This window comes from Rhinolophus hipposideros, assembly GCF_964194185.1.
Source record: "Rhinolophus hipposideros genome assembly, chromosome: 24".
NCBI classification, from domain to species: domain Eukaryota; kingdom Metazoa; phylum Chordata; class Mammalia; order Chiroptera; family Rhinolophidae; genus Rhinolophus; species Rhinolophus hipposideros.
The window spans coordinates 13,393,142-13,420,513 of record NC_138070.1 but is presented as its reverse complement, the minus strand read 5'-3'; the positions used below and the strand labels follow the sequence as shown (position 1 = coordinate 13,420,513).

The 27,372-nt window shown below is 43.7% G+C and overlaps 1 protein-coding gene across 17 annotated transcripts in view; it reads right to left on the bottom strand.

Moving 5' to 3' along the window:
• Positions 1-3,482: 3,482 nt before the first annotated feature.
• GIT2 (GIT ArfGAP 2) overlaps positions 3,483-27,372 on the bottom strand; it is a 47,013-nt gene continuing 23,123 nt past the window's right edge. For 3 of the 17 annotated variants that reach the window (XM_081036627.1, XM_081036636.1, XM_081036637.1), the window contains exons 12-20: positions 26,941-27,052; positions 24,378-24,520; positions 22,206-22,355; positions 18,285-18,533; positions 16,557-16,646; positions 12,438-12,520; positions 11,662-11,847; positions 7,414-7,477; positions 3,483-6,911 (exon numbers count right to left, since the gene is read on the bottom strand). In XM_081036627.1, coding sequence (XP_080892753.1) covers positions 6,699-6,911; positions 7,414-7,477; positions 11,662-11,847; positions 12,438-12,520; positions 16,557-16,646; positions 18,285-18,533; positions 22,206-22,355; positions 24,378-24,520; positions 26,941-27,052 — 1,290 coding nt within the window. In that variant the 3' untranslated portion in view covers positions 3,483-6,698. Of the gene's footprint in view, positions 6,912-7,413; positions 7,478-11,661; positions 11,848-12,437; positions 12,521-16,556; positions 16,647-18,284; positions 18,534-19,094; positions 19,872-22,205; positions 22,356-24,377; positions 24,521-26,940; positions 27,053-27,372 lie in introns of those variants that run through there. The other 14 variants (XM_081036638.1, XM_081036639.1, XM_081036640.1 and 11 more) reach the window with 11 other exon arrangements.

The window sequence follows — 27,372 nt, the reverse complement described above, 5'->3', positions numbered from 1 at the left end:
TGAGAGAAGGCTCCATTCACATGTTTGAAAACAAAGCTCTGACGTAGGGGTGCGTGTACAGGTGTTGACCCAAAAGCAAGGAAGTAATACTAAAATCTAGAAGGAGGGGTCCAAAGGACCGGGGTGGTGGGTACACAGGAGACCCCTGTGTGGATGTGTCAGACACATTTCTGCATTGAGAGTTCACCAGTGGGGGCAGAATTGGAGGGGTGAAGAGCAAGGGCTGTGGCCCAGGCTGGCACCCCACCACTCAGAGGCCGGGTGACCCCTTTTGGGGCCCTGTGATTCATCTGTGAAATGTACAGAACGGTGATGTGTGGGTGTGGTAAGACAAATACAGAAAGCTCAAAGCTCAAACATTTTTCCTGTCAAGAGGGTGCCACCCCCCCCCCCCAGGAAATAACCTGCCTACGTGGAAGGACCCTTGTCTGTCCTTGGACTTGGGCAGGATTTGCATCTTGTATTAATTGATAGAAAGAAGCAGGTCAGACAGGCTCCACCCCTCAATGAGTCAGGCTCCCACCCTCAGTGAGGGGAGCTCTCCCCCTACTCTGAGGATGGGGGGGGTCCCCCCCATACTGTACCCTGAAGGGAGCCCTCCTGCTTCCAGCAGCAGGCACAGGGCTGTTCCTTCCAGAATGGCCAATTTGGGGTCAGTCAGTGTGCCATGTAGAATCTGTGAAGTCCCCAAATCACTCAAATAGTTGAACTGGGCAACGTCCTCCACTCATAGATCAGTCTCATTGAACAGTGGTTGCCAAGTATCTCAGTTTGAAACAGAGAAGAGGAGGAATATTTGTGGCAAAGAGAAGGAACTGGAAGACAAACACAACTTGGCCACCCAAGCACCCCCCACACCCTGCAAGGTGGACAGAGGACCACACGGAGACCAGCATCCCAGCCTTCCTGCTCTGACACACCAAGTCTGCTCCACGTCTCCCTCCCACCTTACCTCTGCTGAGGTCGCGGCCATAGCCATTCCTCACCCTCTTCTGCTTCCACAAGTTCTGCAGTCTGCCACGTTCCTCCAGCCCTTCTCATCCTGGATTGTCCCCTGTGCCGGTGGAGGGCTGTGGTTAAGAGCACAGGTCCTGTGATCTAACTTTCCTACCACCACTAACTGAGCTCTAAGGGCTGAACCTCAGTTTCCTCATCTGCAAAATGGGGGTAGTTTCAGTCGCTCCTTTATGAAACTGTACTTAGCCCAGTGGTGCTAAGAAAGTGAGGGTGGAGAAGTATTGAAAGAATGAGGTCTTGGGAAGGAGAGGGCTGGAAGATGTAACAGGGATGGCTAAGAGCCCAACCTTAGATCCCAGGGTGGGGGTGGGGTGGTCCATGTTGGATTTCAAAACTTCCCTGTCCATAACGTGTCCTGGGGCTCATGAGGAAAAACAAGACCTGGGGTGGGGGAGATGGGGCTCATAGGACTGAGCCAAGAGAGGAGGTGATGGATAATTACTTGGGGGTTCTGAAAGGGAAGGGGAAGGGAGAGCTCACAGAAGGGAAGGGCAGGACACAGAGAGGTCCCAGCTACAAGGGCTGGGAGGGAGGGGGTTGGCGGGGAAAGCCTGAGAGAGAAGAGAGAGAAGGGGGAAGATGAGGTCCAAGAAGAGAAGGTGATGGGAAGAGGTGAGGGATGAGAAGAGGGATTTTGGAGGAGGAGATGTGGGTCCTCAGAGAGAAGCTGCATTTGGAAGAAATGAGGCTGAGATAGTTTGGGGGCCTGGGAAGACCGTGCAGTCAGGAAGCTGTGCGAGCAAATGCCTGGGTGTGGGAAAGGGAAGATGGTGGTGGTGCAGGATGAAGCAAGGGTCCCCAAAGCCTCTCCTGTTCCCAGCGGCTCCTCCCCTGGGGACCTGCCCTGCGGAGAGCTGACGCATTACCCCTGTAAAGTAGAGAAGCAGTCTGACCCACCTGGTGTGGGTCTCGCTTCTGGCTAGATGGGGACCATGAAGTCTCCTCTGCCTGGCGTCCATGGGCCACAGGGACCGGCTCCGGGACTGTCTTGGACGCCAGCCTGCTGGGCAGAGGGTCAGCCTCAGATGCTCACTGCACTGTCCCTGTGGTGAGGCCGCCCTGCTCAGCCCTGGGCGCCAGGGGACAGGAAAGTGCTCTTAAGGTACCTGGGAGCCAGAGGACGGTCCTTCAGTTGGTCACTCAACAAATGCTGGAGGGGTTCTGGTTCTTGTGGCTCAAAGATGAGACACAGCCTCCACTCAAGGGCCACAAGCAGACTGTGCCCCATTTATTCAATAAAGCCACGTAGTCACAGTCTCACGTCACCCACTGGCCCCACTCTGATCTACAGCTTCGGGGGAATGTAGCCGCCCCAAGGCTTCATCTCCACACGAGGCCACATTCTCTGGGACGCCTCATCACAGACTCCGTTGGGGTCACCCATGCTGGAATCACCGTAACTGCCATGCTCCCCTCTTCCCTCGATGTGGGCCTTCACCTCCTCATCTGTCCAACAGGAATGCCTCCTGCTTCAGAGGGTTGTCGTGAGGATTACAGGAGTTCAGCCATACAAAGAACCCAGCACACTGCCTGGAGCAGAGCAAATAGCTGATAAATGTGAGCTGTAATTAGAATCATTATAAAAACATGTTTACAAACAGAAAGGCAAAGAGCTGCATGGTGGGGAAGGAGGCCCTGAAAATGGTCTACAGCAGTGCTTCTCGGAGTGTGGTCGCAACCAGCGACCATCCCCGTGGGAGCCTGTTAGAAATGTGACTCCCAGGCCCCAGCCTAGAGCTGCTGACTCAGAGATGAAGCCGAGGCTGTGTTTCAGCGGCCCTCAAGGGGCTGGATGCTAGCTCACCGGACAATCCCTGCCCTGGGAGGTGCTTCTGGGTGTGAGCTGATGGGTCTGACCTGCTGGTTCTGGGTCCTCAGACAAGCTGGATTACACAGTGAGAAGGCTCCACCTTTCCTAGACTTCTCCCTTGGAAAGACACCTATGATGACCAGGTCCTGCCCGACCCCTTCTTCTGTTTGGGAGAAGAGCCCCGAGTCACCACTCCAGATGACAACTGTTGGGGTCTGAGTTTGGCCCTGATGAACCCAGGTATAAATCTATATTCCACAGTTCCCCATGTGAACCTGCACAATAGGTTTTGCTCTGAAATTAAAAGGAGACCGGTGGCCTTTAAGAGACTGAAAGGACCAGATCACCTGGTAAGAGGTGAGAGCACCTGTCCTTGGCTGGCTTTCACTGAATTTAAAAAATTAAACTTACGGAGTAAACACATCATGATAAGATACCTGGAACTGATACCCTGATGCAGGATTTCTTTTAACAAAGCTATTTGCTAAGCACAGAGGTTGAAAAAGTCATCATTCCTGGAAACTGATAAAATGTCCACAGCACATATTCAGTACTGTCTCATTAAAGACGGGGTTATGTTAGGAGAACTTTCTCAGAACTGTGACAGAGTTATGTGGGAGCACCAACTAATTGATGGAAACACAGCATCACCACAGACACTTATAGAGCCTGTTTATTGCATAACTGGCAGGCACAAATTCCAAAACGATTTTACAACGCTTAAAGGGTTGTACAATAATTACAGGAATAGAATGTACAATAAAAATGAAAAATAAGTACAGAATGGGTGACATGGATAAAACACATTTGAATAAAAGGCATTTCATGTTTCCTATGCAGCATTTTCTTTTGTAAAAACAAGGGAGACCTTCAACCGGGACAAGGAAAGAATGAAAATGGTTTGGAAAACTCACAGCTGCTGTGGAGGACACATGCTAGTCTCACTCTGGGTTCCGCAGTGTGAATCTCTTGAGGAATTGGATAACAGCTCCTGAGTTGTGCGTTTCCAGTTCCAATTACATGAAATGCTGTATTTGATCTTTGGGCCTGATTCATTGTTCTTTGGCAAATAAGAACTATTTGCATTCGAGGCAGAAGATGACTTCAGTCGAAGGAGCTTAGGGGTGGAGCTGTCTCCTCTTCAGCAAGTGCCAGTTTTGTAAAGTGCACCTCTGTCCTATCAGTTTGGGGAGGGGGAAGGGGCTGAGAATAAAGGGTAAAAAAATGACATTACAGAACACAGACGTTAGTGCAAGGCTATGGGACCCCTGTGCAAAAGGCGGCGAACAACCGTTCCGACAAGGTGCGATTTGCCAACAGGCCCAGAGAACATCTGGCACCGATCTCAGATGAGGCCGAGGAAATGCGCAGGGCACTTAAGGAGAAGGAAGGCTTGCAGCCCTCCTCTCACCGCATGTCACTCCCCCGGGAACTTCTTTCCGGAGTTTTGGCACTGGATTAACAGAGCAAACTTCTGTGGTGTTCTTAGACCTGGAAATGCTTTCTTGGTCCCCATGTTTCTTGACTTTCTCTAGGGGCACAGAAACAATGTCCTCCATCACAGGTCTTTGAGTGTTCGAGTGAAGACACCATTTCACCCAATGCAGAGGACTCATTATTCAGAAGCCCGTCCTCCCTGGGAAGCCAAAGGCACCAACACAACACTGCTGCTGGTCCTTTTCGGAGGACCCCACGTGGGCTCCACAGGAGGGTGGGTGTTTGCGAGAAAGAGGAAGGGCAGCTAAATACATGTTGCGAGCAGAAAAGGTTATCAGATGGTGCTGGAACTTAAGGTAAGACATCCTTTGAGAAGGCATCCCCTCAGCAGCCGACAGGACCACGGCACTTCGGGTTGTGGAGACAATCAAGTGGATGAGTCGTGTGGAGATGTGGACCCTTTCCCCACGCTACTCAGTGTAGCAAAACCCAGCAAAAGCATTCACACACAGTGACTCAGGAAACCAAACATCATCGTCATGTTCCTCTCATAACAGCTTACGGTCAAGCTATAAAGGTGACTGTAAAAAGAACAGTTCTGTGAAAATACAGGCTTATTTAGCAAGGATTTAGGCAACTCTGATTATTCTGACTCCTTCACGTGTGTAAATGAGCACTGTGGGACAGAATGTATGGGTAAAACAAGGACTAACAGCAACTGAACACAGGTAGGGAGGCCACGTTACAGGTTAGGCTCAGAGGCTAACCCAGGTGTGACCAGGGAAGCCAGGCCCTCACACTGCAGTTTATAGCGTCCCGGGGCGGAGGCTATGAGCTGGTAACCTTGAGGCCACAGCTCACCCACACGTGCACTGTGAAGATGTTTAGAACGGTTGCCAATATTTATACACAGAGAGATGGCACAAAAAACATCCAGCTTTCCGGTGTCTCTTGAGAAATGAAAGCTCTGGCAATGCCAGGCCCACTTTTGCACGTGGCAGCCTGAGTGGAGCTGGGGAGCTGCTGTGCCCACGGGGTGTGCCATGGGCGCCCTCTCTGTCCCCACTCCCCCTCTGCACTTGGCTCACTTCATTCCCCTTCATTTCTACTGCGTGGCCCCTCTGGCCTAGGTCCGGGTCTGAGCCACAGCCACACAACATGGCTGTAATAAGCAGGGAGTGGAATACGCATTAGCATTCAGATCCAGAAAGGTCTTTTGAGCAACTTAGAAAACAATCTCAGTATGTTCCAGGACTTAAACTTGTACGCTTTCGTATATGTGCTGCCGAAGCGAGCACACTTGTACGCTTTCGGATAGCTGGTGGGCAGCTAGAAGAGCCTCTCTAAGGCATTCTCAAAAGCTGAGGTCTAATTTTTAAGTACCAGTGAGGTAATGGAAGAGAAACAAACTCAGATGATTGTATAAATCTTACCTTATAAGAAGCGCTTAAAGGTGACGCGCTCTGCAGAGCAGGTCGTGTGAGAAAGCCGAAAGTGGCTAAGGGAGTAACTGCGTTTTGGATGAGAGGTACCATACAAGGTCAGGGAGCAGATGATTTCTCTTCCCCAGTTTGCGGCAGTGAGAGCAGAAGGGGGTGGTACAGACTGAGCTACGGCCTGGGAGGCTGTTTGCTGCACGTCTGGAATGAAACATCTAGCTTCCTGTGTAAGGCAGAGCCGTGGACTGACTGCGTCATCATGTGGTGATGCTCCTACCTGGACGTGGCCAAATGACACGTGACATGGAGGGTGAGCGCTTGGTTACCAGACGCCACGGAGACTTCAGGATGACAGTACAATAAAGAGAGACAGAGAATCAAGATAGAAAAATTACGGAACATCTAACGTGATAAGAAGAAATGGAGCGATTCATCGTTTCCTTCCAAGAGAGATCGTTACACTATTTTTAGCAAGTGGCAAAGTCCTGTCTCTACATACACGCTTGGAGATCCTCCAAACTTAGAGAGTCTTACGATAGGGTGGGAAATTTGCTTATTGCACAATGCTTCGTAGGGAACAGATAATATTGATTTTCTTTTTTTAACCCAAGTCTCTCAAGAAAATGTTTCACTAAGAATCTCATTTATAGTTTTAACCACAGGCAGGGAGTGTTAAGGGCTAGAAAAGTTCTAACAAACTTGAAACGAGGAAGCTATGCTTTCGGATGTCTATGATCTTTAACTCAATAGTCACTGACAGCACGACAGGACATCAGAAAGAAAGCTGGCAAACAGGCACAAAATAAGGCAAGTGGGTTAAATTAATAGTTGAAAATTTGTTAGAAAACATGCAAAAATAATACTGAGGTTTTTTTAAAAAAAGTTTTAAACTTTCATTAAATGTTTGTTTCTATAAAAATCGGAAGAGTTCCATGTCTAAATTTGAAACCGGACTTGGAAAAGCCTAGAAAATAGAAGGGCCAGCACTCCGCTGTTCAGTTGTTGTTCTCTTTGGTGGTGATGGTGACCAGCTGTTTGGCGGCCTTGGCGATGTCATACGCACACTGAATGACCTGCTGTGTGACCAGCTGGATGTCCGTGGGAGGGCTGGCGTCCCCCGGGAGGGTCTTCTTGCACTCTGACTGAAGTCGATAGGCACTGGATGTCAGCAAGCGAAGGGAAGTCCTCACCATATCAGACTTGGGTTTCTAAACAGAAAACACAGCCGTTCGCCAAGAACTGCAGGGTAGATATCCAAGAGCAGGGACAAGCATTCCTCTGAAAACAAGCTGTTCCACAGACAGCAGTTTTTTTGCACTTTTGCACAGGGAGTGCTCAGAACACCACAAGCATTGCAAACCTCGGGGTGAGAGATGCTGAAACATTCTGCCTCAAAGGTCAAAGTGCACGCAGTGTCATTTTAGTAGCATGTGCTATTCTGAGGCAGCTTTTGAAAAATATTAATCCACTGTGGTGAAATATTCCAGAAAAAAAATTATTTTATTAGTGTTTTGCTTTTTTAGCACTGGGCTCAGGCATTCTTATAAAACCAATATTCATGTAGAACAAAAATATTTCAATGCCCTATATTACTGTTTGCATATTTAAGACTCTGTGCTACAAAAAGATTAATATGATATAAAGGTCAAAAAGAAATTTCTTGCAATTCATTTAAAAGGATCTGAACCAAGTAAGTAGGGAGTGACTTACTTTGGGGAATAATGCTGCCATTTCTGTAACAGCTATGTGTATCCTCTCTGAGCATGGAATATAACTGCAAGAATAGAGAAGAGGTTATTTAAAGACAGTAAAAATAATTCAGAAAAAGAGAACACTCAGGGGCTAGCACAGGTTCCATTTATATTCCCTTAACGAAGGGGTTAAGGCCATAGCCAGCCTGTTGTGGATCCCGCACAAATAGAAGAAGAAGGCACTAGGTTTTAAATAGGGTCCCCATACTTTTTTGAAAATTCATTCAATCTGATAAAATCAGTCTCCAGGTAAGAAGCATAGGCAGCATATACTACTAGCCAGGTGAGGCCATAAAACAGTTAATCTATGAAGATATTCACACCTCCTTAAGTTGGTCTTTTATTTCTCATGTTTCATCTTCCCACTTTCTTGAAAGTAAAACAGGGATTTCCATGCAAAAGGTCACAGAAGTTAAAAATACAGAAGTTACAAATATTCCTTAGAATTGGAGCCCACACCTCAACACCCACATGTCTTAATCAAGTGACACTTCTAATGTTCTTCCATTCAATGCATTTGAATTACTGAGATGTCAAAAGCTTTACTTCAGATAAAGAGGAAACACTGAGGTTGGCTTCACATACTTGTTCAGACACTTACCCACTTTCTCATGGAATCACCCTGACTTTGTTTGTAATAAAATGCTGTCAGCAGTCATCACTCTGCTTGTTGACAAGCTCCAAGAAGACAAGCACATTAAGTCTACCTGTCCTCGTCCTTTCTTCCCGGCCACAGCGCCTCTTAAGGGCCTGAGATGACACCATGAGAGCTAAGGCTACAGGCACCCTGGCCGCACGCCAGGCTCCCTTCTCAGTGCTTTGCAGAGACCCCTGTCATCCTCCCAACAGGTTGGCACTATTATCTCACCCATTTTTCACATGAGAACACTGAGGCCTGGAGCGGTGGAGAACGTGTCCGAGGTCCTACAGTGGGTGGGAGTGAGCTGAGATCAACCCTGGCCCTCCAGCGCCTGAGCCCGGGACCCTCACTGCCACACCACAGGCCTCGCCTGGCATCAGAGAGGCAACTGATTCACCTTTTTTTACAGCAAGCCTCTTTCCACTGATGACTGGTGATTCTGACTTCTTAAGGGATGAGAATTGGAAGAAGTGAGACTTTGGTTTCATTCTTGATTCTTATTCTTAGCATTATGACAAGCAACACAGGGGGCTAGTTCCCTGGACCTTAAAAATGTTAGGTTTCTGCCCTGAGTAGTACATGTTACAAGGCACAGAGACAAAGACAAATTGAAGATGGTATTAGTGACAGTTCTTAGATACCACATTGCCACCAGGCCTGGGTTCTGCTTCTAGGAGAACTGACCCACACAGCCCAGAAGGGAATGGGACATGGCAAAAGTACTTTTAGGAGCCTGTTTGTAGCATGTTGGGAAATACGGTGTGATTACAGTTTGGGCTTGACACAAGAACGCATGTGGTGTGTTTTAAAACTTCCGTTCTAAGATACAAAACCAATGCTGTTTGGCATCCATCCTAGCACATAAAGCCCTCAAGTGACGTGCTATCCTCATATATTTTATGTCATGAAGTTGACTTCTACTTAAAGATTGTCATCAGCAACCTCTGTACTTCATCTTTGTAAGAAATCTAGTATCAAAACTACTTTAATAAAGATTGCCTACATTTTAATGAAACCATTACATTTCAAGAAAATGGTTTACATGATCTCAAAATGCCTTCAAACAGGAAATCCTGACTTTTACTTTTGTTAGCAATTAGAACCATACACCATATAATAACAAAAATGCCAACACATGAGTTATTTAACTTGCAAACACGAAGGGGCAACAACCCATGTGGTCACACAGACGCTCAGAGAAAAAGGCAATGTCCACAGCAACCATTGTATCAGACATAAGTGTTTCTTGAAACAGTATGTCCATTAATATCACAGTAACTGCCATTAATATCACAGTAACTGACAACCACACCTAAGAGTTTTATGTTTTGCTGCGTAGGATTTTCATTTTGACCTAGAAATATAACTCCCCCTGCTACACAGAGAAGACATTTTTCCTAAGGACAGCTCTCAAAAGCTCACTATTAAGATATTTGAGGAATTCCTCAATAAGCCACAAAAGAAAGCATGTAATTTAATGAGAAAGTCTTCTTCCTCTACCAGAGAGTTCATGTTCACAACTTCCGGGTATCTTTCCTCAAAAATGCTTTTGTGCATAATATGTAGTAATCCTGAATTGGGTAATTGTGTGCGTGTGTGCACACACATGCATGAGAGAGAGAGAGAGAGAGAGAGAGAACAAAGCTGGAGGCCGAGGGGATGGGACCAGGCTTAGGCAAGGTCAGGGGCTGGGGGAGCTTGCTCGGCCCAGAGGACCACGACCAAACCTGAATGTGCACACATGAGCTACTTAGGATGAACGTTAAGTGATGGATCAACAAGAGGGAAAGACATGGGTTTAATTAGTACAACGAAAGGTCATAAATGGAAGCGTCTTGGATACGTAAGTAACCGGAGAGTTTACCAAAACATTGAACAATTTGTAAAATATAAATTCTCTAGACCGATTCTGGTTTAAAGTAAAAAAATGTGCTAACGATTCAAATCGCTGCATCACAGTCTCACGGTCTTAAAAAAAAATCAGATCATAGCACTTATTGAATTTGTACATTAAAAAAAAACACAACTTCCCCTATTGTACCGAGCACCATATTGCAATCTTTGAAGCTAGAAATGGCCTCAGGGCAGATATTTATATTTTTGACAACTATCAAAAAGAGCAATGCAACACAAGCACTTTTTTTTTAGTTTGAAATGTAAGCATGGCACTTGTAGGGGAAATGAAAAGCGAAGCATATTGTTCAATGGAGGAAGACAGCACTAGGAAACGAGTTCATCTGGTATCGAGATCATTTTAAAGACTGTACTTGGAAAGCCATGCCACATTTTGCTTTAGTAATAAGATAGTGAAGTTGCTTGTTGCCAAGGCTGTGGTGTGCTGAGGAAAGGAACCTGTAGCCTGTGAGGCATGAAAGGCGTGCGATAAAGGGGATGCCGGGGAAAGAAGGAAGATAAACAGCTTATAATTTTCGTGGAAGGAGGCCAAGAAATTATGCAGGTTCCTCTTTTTCTCTGAGGATCCTCCAGCAGTCCAGCCATGAAGACTAACTCTTATCCTTCACTAAACACTGACTCTTCCTCTCCTACCGGGCAGGACATAATGACACCGGGAGAAGTCTTAGCTGGATAAGAAAAAAAAAAAAAGGGAAAAGGGCAGGAAGAGGGAAGGTTAGCACGGCGGTGTCAGGAACTCAGAGAACACAAAAGACACTGAGACACCTTTACGTGGAAGAAGACAACAGAGAGGAGAAAGAAGGAGAAGCACTGTGGTCCCTGAACAACTCGTTTGTGTAAGGCACAGAGAGAATTCTTCACGGAGGACCCTAACCTTTGCTGACCTGACAAAAAGAATGAGATTGTTCTTCGGTTTTGACGAAACGCTGTCGTTTTCTTAAACTCAGTGGGGTGATGTTACACAGTGTTTTATCCGTATGTCTAGATCAGGCCAGCCACATGAAGCTGGGACGTCACCCAGAACAGTTAACAACTTACCGGAAGTTCTCAGAGAACCAAAGGATGAATTAGAGTAAGAGTTTGTGAGAAGGAACTCTGCCGACAATATGGTTCTGCTCAGAGTGAGCAGAGGCTTCTGTCGCGAGCAGACTTCTCTGGGTGGTGATTTGATCAACTTTGACTTGTAAACGCCTTGTTTCTTAGACTTTTACACACACACACACAGACGCAGGAGACAGGTAAGAACCCAGGTCCATTTCAGGATAGCTTTTATGTCAGCAGCCTTATTCCTAGCTAAGGAGACCACAGGGAACTGCAGTGGTGGGAAGCATCAAGTGCAAGTTCTCAGGTAGCTTCTTCCCCTCTCCATCTAGAATTAGGAATATCACCACCCCAGCTACGCTGCAATTTTATTCCTAAAGGCACTGATTTTCAGAGCACTTCAGAACAAGATGAAACCTAAAAATACCATGTAAGAAAAAAAATCCCACATTTACAAATTTGTTCTGAAGCCTGTTATATAACCCTGAATTTTTCAAAAACCTTTAAAATCAGCACATTAAAAAAAAACAATTCCCTGATCGTAACTGGGTGAGCATCTCCTCCAGAGCATGCCCACGCATTCTCCCAGGCAGGATGTTCAAGCCCCCTTACCTGTCATGTTTATTTTCTTGGGCTGCTCGTAAGAGCTCCTGTATGTTTTTGGTGATCTGTTCAGTTTTCCGGATGACGTCCTCGGTGCTGGGGAGAACGGGGCTTGGGGCTGTGTGGGGTTCTGCCACATCTGCTGCGCTGTCACCTTGCCACAGCACACTCCTCTGCCTTCCCTTCCTGCTTGACCTGTGAATAGTGAAGAAGTGGTGAAATGCAGCAGGAGCTTATCAGCTGCTTCTCTGCGCCTAGGAGCCGGTGCTTGTGCATCTGCTAAATGCACGAGCAGGTTGCTTTTGTGGTTTCCTTTATCCTGTCAGCAGGGGCCTCATGGGGAGGGCGTTTCTTCAACAGGTAGCCACAGCTCATATGGAGGTTGTTGTATTCTACCGTGGGGCTGGAAATTATGAGTCTTGCAGAAAAGGGAAAGATGAGGAAAGGGAGGGAGTAACTAGAATGGGGATCCCTAATTAAATCAGGTCCTTGGGGTACAAATGCAGACTATAACCTAACACACACTTAATACATACAGAGACTCAGACATGTGTATAACATGCAGCTAAAAGAAAAAGAAAAAAAAGCCCCTGTGGCAATAATGTGATATGAGAACCGGGGTGTGAACTGTATACTGTGACCTTATGCCTCAATATTTTAAGACCTTCTGGGTCTGAAAGTAGTGAAAAGGGCTGCAGGCGATGAACTGCATCTCCTGACCACGGCCTGCTAGGTCTCTGATTTAGGGGCCCGACCCCCGGGACACATCCTTCCTGCAGATGTACCCCATGTCATCTGGGTCTGTGTCATTAGGAGTGTTGTCATAGTCACTTTCAGGTGTGCTGTTCTGCTTCTCCAGCCTGGATGCCTACAAGAGAGAAAAGGCGACCCCTGTTAGTTTGGAGGACGAGACCCTTCTTGGGGGCCTTCCCCAGGAGTCATTACCTGTTAGGCTACATGGCCTTCACGTCCCAGACCTTATTTGGGACAGGAGCCAACCCTTTATTGAAAATTTAGTAAAAGATGACCAGTGGATCCAGAAATGGTTTCTTTCCTTCTTTGCACCATTTTCTTCTTAGCTCAGTGGCTACTCCATAAACAGATCCTTGGTACAAACTAACACAGACACACAAGGCAACACACCCACATTTAGTTCTCTAAGGAACATGAATTGAACTAGAATGACAACCACTGAAATAGAAAACATGCCAGCACTTACATACCCATAGACCTCCAGCACTGGAAACTATCTGTGGATTATCTAGTTTAACACCAGAAAAGGAAGAGCCCATGAGAAACCGACCTACCCAAGGCCAGAGTCAGTAGAACAGGACCATGAACCCAGGTCCCTTGTCTCCTGCTATCTTCAATATTTCTTGCCTCGGGCTAAAGATCCCCACTGCTCAAAACACGTATGGTTCTCTAAGAACAACCCTCAGAGATGGTTTGTATGAGCCACACGAGAAAACCAGTATTGTTCATCTATTGCCACACGTTGTTTGTGAATCAAATGGATTAACCCTGTGTGACCCTTGGTTTCCAGCCACTTTTATCTGTTTTCCAAAACATCGAATGCTTAAAATACAAAGATTTGGTACAACTGTGGAGATTCAAAAATGGGACACAGATTCAACACAGCAATTCTAAGAATGTTTCGAGCAAATGGTGGCACTGCTAAGTTTAGGGCCTTCCAGGATGACAAAATTTGAAGAGGACCACATTCCTTTGAAGGCGGTTATGTTAGTTCTGAAGTGTTTAAAACAATATTCCTTCAGCATTTATTTTATCCATAATGTCTGAGAATTTCTTCACTTAGTGGAAGCTGATTTAGACCAAAACTGACCTACTGCAAAATACAAATATAAGCTATTTCCAGCTCTATGCCTTCAGTTTAATCTAAGTTAATCAAACATGTGACTAAGGAATTTTACTGAGGCTACAATAAAATGTAGCTAAAGATACAGCTATACAGTTGACCCTTGAACAATGTAGGTGTAAACTGCACAGGTCCACTTACACAAAAATTTTTTTCAATTGACCCAAACAGTTCAACCCCGTGTTGTTTAATTGGTGATTGGACATCTTCATATGCAAAGGGCACACTTAAGTTATAAATGGATTTTCGAATGCTGGGGTGGTTGGTGCTCCTAACCCTGTGTTGTTCGAGTGTCAACTGTAAATGGAGAGCCTTGTTTAAACATATGGAGACCCTATAACCTCATTTAAAAGAGTGTCTACTTCAGAGCAAGTCCGTTTAAGGAAGTCTACATAAAGTCTAATATTTGCTCCTTACTGATAATGCCGTCTGGCCCTCTGGAGGCCCTATGTGGACAGGCAAGGCAGCTAGCCCCCAATGGGAAAGACGCCTTGCTCACGTCACATTTTGCTCACTAGCTCCATGGCCCCTCTCAGGGAAAATGCTAGTTCCCTGTCTGCTGAGGTCTTTCCCATTCCCCCCCAAGTGCTCTATTTGCTCCTAGCCACTCTAACACAAAACATTTACACTGGGCTCCTAAAATTCACTATGAAGTTTACTCATTCAAATTCATCTGGCAAACGATTAAAAGTGTTAGCTTGGAGCCATATGAAAAGTCTGTAAAGCTAAGTTCCGTAAAACCTGCTACAACTTTTAAGATCCCTTTGTTTATATCTCCTACCAGCAAGCAGTTCTACTTCACTTGCTGCCTTATTTTGATCTGGCCGTATGAAATCAATCAGTTATTGGCTGCTGGAAGTCTAGATAGAAGACCAAAGGCAGGCACTATATCCAGTGCACACAGGCTCTTCCGGAAGCGATCTCAAAACAAAAACCTATCTCACCTTTCACAGGGAAAGTTTGACTGATCTTTAAATTTCTTTTCCTTTAATCTTTATATACACATTCACACACAGGGATGAGTGTGTGTTTGCGTGTGCATGCACACACACTTATATACATAAATGTAGAAAAAAACTTCCATTTAAGCAATTATTCTGGAAAATTCATCCAGAGTTGCTCCAGGGAAAAATATAGAATATAGAATTAAGCCCAGAAAAATCCCACATTTTTATAATGGATCTTTTTGCCTTCATGTAAATTTGATAATTACAAATCAAATGCATCACCCCCACAATGATCAAAAGTACCAAGTTTCATTCAAACATTTTAGAAGAGTAACTCATACATCTAATAGAAGTACTCAGGAGATGTTTCCAAAGTGCTGAAAACAATGGATAGCAGTAACCACCCCGGAAATCAGTTACTTACGCATTAAATCCAATTTTCATTGTTGTCAAACGAAAACATGTACAGGATTTCAAATTAGCCAGCTTAATTTTGTGACAATTACTGTAAACATGCAGAGCTAAGATCTATTAGTTAAAAGTGCTGCTCTCTCAAAGCTGTTAATAGAAAAATCACCTTATAGCTGGTGCTGGTTCAGTTTAATAGATTTGCAGTTTTTTTCTGAATAGATGCTATACAAACCTAAACTCAGAAATGAAGTTGTCAGGGACAATCAGGATTATCAACTTAAATGACTTAATTGCTAATCCTGTATAAAACTGTTTCAGCAAGCAGTCCTTGCAATGATTCTCAAAAGTATCTCGCCCCAAATTTTTTTAAACAAATTTCACAGTAGACAAAAGAAGTTTACTTCACTCTTATTAACAAAATTTCAAATGAGGTATTTCATTTCTGTTAACTGTCCCTTATTTTAACTAAAATATTTCAATAAAAACATTGCAGTTCCATATCAGAATTGCTCAAAAAACTAAGTATCATAAATCGAGAATTCTTTTTAATAGACTTCGAAAGTGTAGAAAAGAACCCCCAGAGGACCTCGATGAGCCACATGGCAGTGGCAGTGGGAGAGAATGATTCTCCATCATTCCTACTGACATAGAGGGAATGGACAAAGGCCCAATGTGAACCCCACGTCTGCAAAGGTGGTCCCTCAACCACAGCCATGTTACCTCCTCTCACCTTAGTTGCGCTCTCATTCTGTTAAAAAGAAAAAAAAAAAAAAAAGGAATGAGCTGGGACCTGAGTTGCAGGTCTTCAAACTTGCTGTGACTTTCCCAGCTTGCCGTCATACACTCTTCATGCATGAAAGTGTGTTTTAAATTGACAGTGGTTCTGGGAGCAGGGACGTCACCTACATCCCTAGGGCCCTTTCCCTGACTTACCAAAAGGCTGGGTATAGAGGATGTGCTTAATAAATACTTGTTACCTGGCCACTCTAAAAGGAGCTTACCTGAATCACATACTGTTACTAGGAATGTAAGTTATATATCAGAAGGTTGGACTTGATCAGCTAATAAAGTGAACCGCTTCATATAACAGCCGCCTGCACCGCCAGTACTGCTATGCGCTGCCATGCTGCTGTGAGATGCAAAACTGCAAAACCTTGGTTTGTCAAGTATGGGGGGGTAAAAAGAAAAAATTGAAAAATATGATGTCTTACTTAGTGGTTCAGTGCATCCAAATATGCTAGTTTTAATCTGATAACTGACGCGCTGAACAAATTTGACAGATTTCCCATTAGAATATCTAACCAGCAGCCAGCTAATTTTCTGATTGTTTAAACAGACAGTGTATGCTCAGAATAAATGTTACAGGATGAATTGCAAACTTGGTTAAATAGTACATGAAAATGAGTAATGTGGAGTTAGACAAAAGGAAGGCCGCCTCCTATAGACATGCGTGCGTGCGTGTGGTGAGTGCATGCATGCACGCGCGTGGGTGTGGGTGTGTGTGTGTGTTCCGTGCACGCTGCTGTTCTGTGAGACACCAGGAGGGAAGCACTGCCTCATGCAGGACAGGGACAGAGGGCAGTTAGGCAGGGACAGGAGGGCCAGAAGCACAAAGCGCTCAGGGGCACCGTGCCTCCTGCAGAGAGCAGACCGTCCAGAATGTACTTAACCCTTCGGGTGCTTTCATCCCTCGACCAGGAAAGTGTGGAGGGGAAGGAAGGCAGGGACGAAGAGGAGGTCACAAGCGCACTCCTCCCGATCTGGAAGGGGAAAAAGAAACACACTCGGGAAAATACAAACAAACAAAATCCCTACCCCGACTTCCGCCCATATTTCCCAGCGAAGGATCCTGAAAAGCTACTCACTCTGCGAGATTAGTGCTGATATTTCTGTGACAGGTGGGCTCACTGCCACGCTAGCCGATGACAGATGCCCAGAGATGTCTAATCCCTTAGAGAAATGCCTTCCATAAATTACTCCGAATTTATAAGGCTATTTTTCTCTAAGGGAGAAGATAATAAATACCTAGCATAATTTGTCAAATTTACCAGTAGACATTTTTTAATAAACAGACTTAGACAAATATTTGGTTTTTAATCAGGACAGATAATATGAAAGGAGAAACTATATGAATGATTAAAAGTTGGTCTAGGTTATCGTTCTACTTTTTAGTATAGATATAGAACATCTGCAATAATATGACACTCTTACATTGTAAATGTTTCTAAAATAAAAATGTACACTGTGAAAACTAACAAAAGTTGCTTTTCCTACATTTTGTTTTCAGTTATACAAAAATAAAATGCTTAATTTAGTTCAATGACATTCCCATTACACCAAATGTCTCAAATCAATTGCTTGAATGTTTAGCCCAAACAACTTAAAAAGTTGAAGTAATGTACTCCCACTTACAATATAACACTGTAATTTTACCACACTAAAGCTTGAGAAAATTAAACTAGGGTTTAATTTACTAGACCATATCCTTTACTTTGCATTTACTCTGAGAATTTTTTGGAAATCCTCTAAAATTTGACTGAAAGAAATAACAACTTCAACATTCAAAAAGATAAATATTACTCTCTGAAAAAACATCACATAAGTTCAAAATGTCTGTAACATCTTGTCAAAACAGGTTTGAGAAATAAATTAATCCAAGAGAAACATGATATTTGAAAACCTCACAACATAATACTTCTTCCACCATAAAATAATATTGTTAGCAGCCTGTTACAGAACACAATCTTTGGAATACAACACTTGTAAAATCAATGTAGTTATACCTCATTTCTAGGACACGACACAGCAACTCTTTCTGCACGAAAGGTGGTGGGGTGGGATGCAGAAGCTAAGCAGGCACGTTGAGCACACGTGCAGAGGCTGTGGAAGCCCGGAGGTTTCTAGACCTATCCTGCATGCCCAGGCCACAGATGCCATCTGATCAACTGAGAGGAGCGGAGAAGGCACCTTGAATTCTAAGGGCTCCAGTTCGTAACGGGGCACATACCTGTCTACCTTGAGGAAGACGGCACTTACTTCTGCTGGTGACCTTGACAATTTGTTTTTATTTTTGGAGGTGGGGAAGGAAGTTTGTTATTAAAAAAGTACCAATACTGGCAGGCTGGGAAAGATATTATGGATACAGGGGAGAAAAAGAGGAGGGGGCCTGAGTAAGAGCCAGAATCCCCAGGCTTGTTGGAAAACTTCTGGCCAATGGCCCTGTGTGCTTGTGGAAACACGGCAAACATCTGCAGACACGTTAATGCAGCAAACACAAGGACAACTCTTGTAGCCCAGTTTGGCAAAGCAGAGACATGGGGAACTGCAGGTTCAGAAGAGGAAATGAAGGAGTCAGGATGGAGAGTGTGAACAGCGGAGGTGCCAGTGGTGTTACTTACGTGTGCAGGGAAAGGCTGGAGTCTCGTCCTGCTCTCTTCGGGATGGTTCACTTCTCCCATTGGGAGATACGGTTTCTGACCCGATCCCGTCTCGTACATGGACATGGGCCTACTGCCTCGGGCAGACGGACGTCGCTTTAAGGAAGAGTGGTTGGAAGTGTCTGTGTACTCAGAACCAGTTTGCACCTGATATATATTGGTTGTGGCCTGTTTCCTGAGGTTCGAATTTTCACTCTGGAGTGTTTGAAGCTGAAAGAAATGTTTGGCAGTGGGACTGTGTTTTTCTACAGCAAGCAGAAAAAAGCAAACACCAAATAAACGCATACAACTACCAGCTTTAAACAATACGAACAAATAACAGCTAGATGGGTTCAAAGTAAAAGGCAAATATAAACAAGAACTCTTTCTTCTAGAATGAATGAAACACTATCAACTCACTTCACCACGTACGCATATTAAGTAGCTTAATTTCTGAATGTGGAAACGTTGCAGTTTGGATTTTTAAAAAAGGAAATGTTTAACTACTTAAAAATTGGTCATGGCGATCCTGGGAAATGTTTGCAGGCAAGCTGGACTCTGGATTATTCTAACGCTGTTTCTAGCAAGAGCTTGAGATCATTAAGACATCACTTAGGTAACTTGCTTTTCAAATGAGCCCTGAGCAATTTGCAAATGCCAAAAATGCCAGCAGACACCATGGAAGCAGCACAACGATAACCAGAGTTGCTTTGCAAAGCAAGAAACACAGTGAAGTTCAGTTTATGAAAAATCAAACCAATGACTGCTTCCCAAAAAGCCAACAAGAAAAATTATGGTCAACAAGTTTTTATTACATAATACTCTTGATGTTCCAAACAATTTAGCACTTTTTTAAAAATAGAGGGAACCGAATCATGGTATGTTTGCTATATTAACATATCATATCACGAAGAAAACTGAAGACCTATTGAACTATGTTAACATCTTCATCGAAATGCTCCACGTAGCACGCTCACTTCCCTCTGGTGATGGATCAGCTTTCAGCCAGGGCTGGAATATGTGGCCTTTCTCTCCTTTGGCTGTGTCACCCCAAATCGCGACCATGATGGCGTTAGCTTTAAACACTCTAATCTACCTGGCACCACCCCCATTTTAGTTAGAGGCTGTCACTTGGAGAACCTGAATGCTCTTTCCATTCCTCACATGCAGGCTGCTTGATGGTGTCTGATGAATTAGAGTTAAAGGATCAGCAAGGCATTGTGTTACTCTTTGGCGTCTGGCATTTTAACACAATTAACTGGGTCCAGTCTGCACAGTGTCCTTCCCCTTGGTGCTCCTTCATCTTCCATGACATGTTATAAGCTGGGTGTGGTTCAGCTGTCTGTCTACTCTTTGACAGAGATTGTAAAATCTGACCAAATTCCCCACCAGGGTCAGGGCTTAAGTCCGCAAGCAATTGTATCTGCACCAGAAGATCATTACTTTTTCAATAGCAAACCCATTCAGTGTTAGGAGTTACTTTCAATTTTTATTTAGGAAGCACCGATCTGTGAAAAATACACCAATAGTGGCTGCTCCTCTTCATTAATTAGCATCTTTTCCAAGCAACTGTTAAAATGTGAAAGATCAGATACAAATCATGCTACTTTGTCAACTATATATATAAAAACTTTACCTAACTTTGACATAAAATCAATACATCTTTGCTAAATAAACATATTCTGCATACTTTATATTAATAGTGCCAAACTTTTGTGAAAGCCTGACTTGCTGCCCCTGCCACAGAAATATCCTCATTCTCGGTTTTCTCAGTGATCCAAGGAATGACAGATTGCTTCTACACCACAAAGGCTTTCAGAGTATAACTTATATCTGCAACTCCCTTTGCAAAGAAGGAACAGCTGCAAAGTGACAAGCAGCCACTGAAAATTCCTACATTCCAGGACACAGGCGTAAGGTGCCCGTCAAAACTATGTATTAGGGAACCCATATCCTAAAGGGAAATGGTCAAGGGACAAAGAATGAGGAGCATAACTGACACATGCCTGTCAATGAAGGATTGGGGTGTCTGCTGACGTGCTTATCTGTCTACGTAAAAACCTTCTCTAAGAGCTTTTTAGACAAGGTCTTGAAATCTGAAACTTTGTCTTAACACTTCTCATGCCTCTGAAACATCCAGCCTAGATTTTGCTTGCATGCGTTTTGATGAGCACAAGTTCTTGGTCTCAATTTTTAAAAATTTTAGTATCCTGTATTTAGAGAGAGGTCCTCAGATAAAAATGAATGATGCTTATCTTAATAAGAATCAGACTGCACTCTTTTGTTTGGAAGGAGTATAACAGGATATGAAAAGGTAACTCAATAATTTCAGAAATCAAAAGCATTTCTAAGAATTGAGGAGCTAATCTGTTAGCAACGGCAAATAATTTCACTCTGCATTTCTTAAAGAACCTCAAGACATTCGCATTCAGAGACAGTAGGTTATCTCTGGTGATTTCTATAAGCACTATAAAGGAACGTTACAAAAAAAAGTTACGCTTAGCAGGTTGATGTACAGTGGCAAACTCAGCATGTTTCGAAAAAGGCACCTCAACAGAACGATTAGTTCCATTAATGGGTCAAACCATACTTCATTAAACAAAAGATATTTCAGAAAAGACAGAGGAAGTGCAAGCTCTGTATGTTATGGCAAAAGGGCTCTTGGTCTGTCTTGTTCATAGGTGCACGCCAGCCCTAGACAGGGCCAGCGTAGCCCAGGACAAGTATTTGATTAAAACTGGATTAATCCTCAGGCATTCTATTATAGGCAGTGGGCCATTTATCTCAGAAGGTATCAAAAAATGATGTAGAACTCAACACCAAAAGAACCCAAGACCAAGCTCCAGGCCAGGGTGCGGTGTAGAGTACTTCCCTAAGAAGTAGAGGGGTACCTCTTTTTAGCTCTATGGCCTTCCTTTAGGAGGTGTCACTGAAAAGGGTCCAGCTACAAATGAAATGCACCATGTCCTCTGTTCTCGATAATAAAGCATTACTCTTCAAATGACAGTATGAAGACACGGCTACATACTTTGTTCTGTTTCTGTTTAAGGGAAGTGTACAAAACCTCATTTTATAGAGAACTGAATATTAAAAGCATTACCCACAAAGTCTTGGGCAGAACTCAGAATTTTTTTACTTCCTTTTCTTAGCAAGCTCATGAATAACCCTCATCTTAAGCAAATTCTGTGCTACTATTAGCCCCACTCCTTTCAGGGATTCACATATTCCTGGCTATCTCAAAAAGCAGTGGATGAGAAAATGCTGAGCAAATGGGATTGTTTCTTATTAGCACATAATTCTCACTAGTGCAAACAAAATGCTTTCTTATATTTATTGGGAACCTGCTTTGTGGCGGGCCCTGCTCCAGGATCTGAGGACGTCATAAATTAGTGGTTAAGTACTGATGGTAAATAAAGCGGGGATATGGGATAGGGTTGCCAGGGCAGGGGTGAGTAACAACTTGTACAAGTGAAGAGGGAGAGCACCCCTTGCGTGGCGTGGGGCTAGGAATGCTGACAAGCATCCACCTGTCCAGGGCTGTCACCTTCGCCATCTTCACGGTGTGATTACTAGGAGCAGTAGGAAGAATCACACCCCTGGAGTGACATCCAAGACCCCAGGAAGCACAGGACAGTGCAAGTGTTACCGTAACTGATACCAATGCTTACTAGGTTGTATGTTGCTTCTACTCGGGAAGCTTTCTGGATTTTTTTCTAATCCAAGCTACTTCGTCTGAAATATCCAAATACATAGTGCTTCCAAAAAGACAGCTTGGCCCAAAGATGTTTAGGTCTGTTCCAATCACTGTTTTTCTTCCCTCTGACCACAAGCATCGTGCCTGGGATTCTTCCTTATACTATGGGGTTAAAGAGTCAACCATCCTGGCATTTATGAGCATGTTACCTTTTTCTGCATAATTCTCAGCTCGTCACTCAAGTTGTTATTCACCTTCATTAGCTGTTGTATCTTGGCCTCAGAAGCCACTAGAGCGTTTTTGACCTCCATAAATTCCTGCACAGTGACTGGTCCATCTGATAAATCTGAATCTAGGCTCTAAAAATAAATTGGGGAAAATGTTCACAATCTGAGACGATGATAACATTCAAGACTAACAGCTAAAGAATTTCAAATTCTGACCATGCCGGCTGGATTGCAAAGTTAATCAAAGCAAATCAAGGCTTCTGAGGATAAAGCAAAAATAAAACATAAAGGTGGGGTTACTATAATATTTGAAAATGTTTGAAGTCAATATTTTCCAACCAATAGGCAGCGGGGCTACAAATCTACTCTTGACAATGACTCTCTAAGTGCATTTATCTTGTCTTGTCTGCCTATCTCTTGCTCATTCATTTTTCTTTTTTATTCCTTCTTTCATTAATTCTTTCATTCCAAGAGATTTTTATTGAGCATCAGGCAGTGTTCTAGGGGCTTGAGATATATAAGAAAATAGATAAATATTCCTGTTCTATGGCATTTACACCCAACAGAGATTCTGGGTGTAAATAATAATAAGTAACTATATAACTCCATAGTATGATAGAAGGTGGTAAGTACTGTGGAAAATAGACCAAATGGAGCAGAGTAAGGAGTTGGGGAGCTGAAGAAAGGCTGAAGGTGGATGCAGTTTAATCAGACAGAGGGGATAAGCCTTTGGATAGGTGAAACGTAAGCAGTAGCCTAGGAGGTGAGGACATTAGTCAAACGGCTGTCTGGAGGGAGAATGTTCCAGCCAACAGCAGAGCTCAGCTAGAGGGAGCGCGTGTGCAGGGCGGAGGGGAGTAGGAGGCCCGTCAGCCCATAGAGGACCCTGCCTAGTAGGGTCCGGTCAGGACTGTCCCTTTCACCTAGTGAACCCAGAGCTTCTGGGGAGACTGGGCAGGGGCGTTTCAGACAAGCGGCTCTTGCAGTCCCCTCCACACTCCCTGCCTCTGCCAATGGCACCACCATTCTCACAGTCACGTGAGCTGGAAATCTCCAGACACAGCTTCTATAAGTCTATCTCCCCACTTCAAACATTCAACTTATTGCCAGGGCCTGTCTATTCTATCTTCCTGCTCATCCATTCTCAAACATTAGCTGAGCCTTTCTGTGGGCCAGGTTGGGGCCAAGGTCCTGGGGATGGTATGAAAGGTACCAGGTCTATAGGGGAGCAGTGGGCCGACCAGCCAGACCTCCGCTGCCCTTTCCTCGGGCTCACACTCTGCTGCAATGACCTCTCTCCCATCGGGACCCTCCCAGCCCAAGTCCTGACGTGGCCTGGGCCAGCTCTACCCTAACTGGGTTTCCTTCCCCTACTCTCTGACCCTCTAGAACACTCCTCCCAAAACAGAGGACCCCAAATGGCCGACCATCGCCTCCTGCCCTGGGCTCTGCACGGCCCGCTGAGGTCCACACTCTTCAGTCTGGCATCATGTTCCTCCACAGTGCCCTTTTCTGTGCCTTTTTCTGCAGCTTTGAGTTCCACTCTTTTTAGGCTGTCTCTACACAGGGCCCCCTTTTTCACTTTCTCTCTGCCTAGACCACCCTTCCCAGCCTCTCGACATGCCTAAACCCAGGCATCCTTCAAGACACCCATTAAGAACCATCCTATTTATAAAACTTCGCGATACTCCTCCTCACCAACCAATTGTCTCCTCTCACCCCCAAACCGCTGTCTGTGCTTCTTATAGCACATAGCACTATGTACCTTTCATTGCCGTTCTCTCTCTTATTAGGCAGTGACCGCCTCACAGGAATGGGACTAGACCTCACTCAGGAGAGTACTATCCAGCGAAGTCACTCAGTAAGTATTTGTTGAAAGAACATAAAACACACCAGTCTCTTCTCACAAGTTTTATAAAGTCGCAATTGCAGCTGGGCTGTGATTCAGTAACTGACTAGGGGACAAAGGACCTCCTCTTTTAAAATTATCTACCTTGTTAGACCTTTGCTTGGCCCAAGCTCCTGGGAAACCCAACGTTACCTCCATAGCAGTTTTCACAGGCCTAGCCCGCAAGGGACTTACAAATAAGGCAACAGTGCAGGAAAAGAGACTCTAAAAAGAAGCCCAGTCTCCCTTGCGGTGTGTCCCCTCACCTTCTCCCTGTGTGCCTTGCTGGCAGCGGCCTCCAGATCTGCGTCTTCGTCCGATGCCACGCTGTCATAGTCCGGCTGGTCATTGTCTTCACTCTCGATACTGTGCTGGTTACTGATCGCTTTCAGTATGAGCTCCACATTGTCTATCAACAGAAGCAAAGAACTTGACTTCGGGCTTAAAAAAAACAACCTACCCCCACCCTCCCTCCAAAAAACTATTGGGAGGATTTTTGAGTTTAGTCATTCAAAAGACTGAAAGAGAATGACAGAAATAGCAGTGCTATGGTCACACCAATGTGGGGATAACAGAGACGTTATCAGTCAGACAGACAGCCTACTATAAACTGCACAGAGAATTTTAAGCATCCCTCTGAGCGACTCGCCAAACGTGGGCAAATTAATTAAATGGTTTAGGAAAGAGCTGCTCCGGTTAAGGAGGCAGGTTCTCATGTTTCTAATCATTCCATGAGATAGCGCATAGTTCCAAATCCTGAAGATAACGCTGTGCTAATGCAAGATTAACTACCGTTCTATTATAACTGGAACTTGTTTACAAGGTGATGTCACATTAAATAGAAAGGAAATCATTAAAGTTTAGCCTAGAAATTAGATGTTCAAAGAACAGGTACACTGCTATTTAGTCAGCCGAATGCCAGTGAGAGAGACAGGGAAACGTAAGAGTGACCCAGTGGACATGTACACGTGCCTAAGAGAAAGGTATGGTCTATAAGGGAGCAGGAAAGACTCTACAGGCTCTAACATATTTTGAATAAAAGATTTCACAAATTAGCCAGGTTTCCCCAATTTCTTTCGGGAATTTTAATTTGGATCACTCATCGCCATTGACACATGTTCTATCTCCTTCCAGTCTTTCTCTTCAGCATGCACATACACTCATTATTTGCAGTAGGAGTGGTTTGTAAAGTTGCTGTGAAGACTGAATTAGCGAATATTGAACCACTGTGCTAAGTGGAAACACAGGTTTAGGTTCCTGTGAGCCTCTGGTCCCAACATTTTTGTCAATTGATCAATGTATAATCTTGTTTTACGCATACGTGTGCTTCTGTTTAAAGACGCTTTGATATGTATTGTTGATTCACTAGCAGTGAACTCAGGGCACATCACGGCCTTCCTGGTTAGTAACCCTAGACAGCACTTCAGCATTACACGCGGGGGCCATTGTAAACAGTGAAATCACTAACAAAAAGCACACAAATGTGAGCAACATGGCACTAACTAAACATGGAAAGACACTTGTTTACAATTTAAGAGTTGAAACATAAGGCAGAGCTTTGCCTCTTTCAATTTCAGCTGGGAATGTGTATTTTGGGTGACTCAAATTTTCTACCACTCTGCACATGTCCAGAAATTACCATGAAAGAGCTGTGAGGACTGATTTTGGGGTTACAAATACATTTTAGCAAACAGGTGACTTTGCAAATATGGAATGGGTGAATAATGAAGATTGTATACTTATACTTACATGTGGCATATTCACTTGTACATATGTATATAAAAGTTTTTCTTACAAAACTGGGACTAGGCTAAACCTTCTAAAAAACTAATATATTACTTTATACTATGTCACTACATATTCCTGAAAAATAAGTCTGTGCACTATTAAAATTTGTGACTAATCGTTGCTCTATTATTATTTGCTTCCAATGTTTTCAGTGTTCTATATATAAAATATATAAAATCATCTCTGATTATTTCCCCTCAATTAACATCTAGAAATGGAACTACCATACATGTACATTTTGAAACTCCAAATTTATGAAAGAACCCTTATCACTGCACCTTCAACAAAATTTAATAAAGTTTTTTAGAACTTATTTATTCCTGGTTGAACCAATAAAATCCACAAATTGTTGTCAGTTAATGATTATTTACTGTCTTTGGGAAATGTGATGCTGACTGAAAACTTAATTTTATGATACTGTTTAAATGTGTTACAATTTAAAAATGTCTGATTTCTGTAATTAGAAAATCACCAATGAGGATACAGTATTGGGGCTGAGGAGGAAGTGTATTCCTGAGCATGGAGACAGGACCCCGAGCTACTGAACTAGACTCAACAGGGCACCTCAGAAATAGGTACTCAACGCTCTCCTTATTTTAAACTACAATAACTCTCACTAGACATCTAAGGTTTATAGTAATAAATTTTAAATATTTAGAACTAGTTTTGTAGGTGAGCAACAGCAGGTGAGCTGTACTTTCAATCAAGAGGGTTTATTTTCTTAGGTAATTTAACAAGATCTAAGGCAGACTTTTGGGTTAATTGCACGATGTAATTTTATAGGGAAGACAGGTGACCCAAGAGGCAAAAATCATACATACGATAAATGTGAATAGCAGTTAATAACACTGAAATATTTATAATTCACCAGGGCTCAAAGAGGTAAACTTTTCGTCACAACATATTACCAATAAAACTTATAGGGCTTCGACTAAGCTGTGCGTTGATGACTGCCTTAATTATTTTATAACTTTGAATCTAACGCTTGCGTGACTTTTACAAGGCCAAAGAAGCGAACATTTAGAGGCGGGAAACAGTTACCTTTCGAACTAGAGAGAGGACTGCCTTGCTGTCTCCTCTTGGCATCGCTGAGAATGTCGATAACCAGTGTGGCAAACTCATGGGCGTTAAACCGAGCTAATTTCTGTCTGCCCTGAAGGTGAAAAAATAATTGGAAATACTCCCAAGTGTAAAAACACACATAAATATTCACATAAAACTAGTTGGACTATTGTTAGACTTCAGCAAAGACCTTTCAGCATGATTAAGGGATCACTAATCACAGCCATAATTAAACCAAACATTAATACATTAATACTTTCCTTGCAAACAGTTTAAAACCATTTTCTTAAGAGAACTATGTAACATGTAAGTTCTTACAATGCATATTTATTCTGGGAACAAAAAGAAAATGGTTCTATTTAATGCTTTTTTTCTAACATCAATTCAGTTTTGAAGTAGACCTCGTAATGA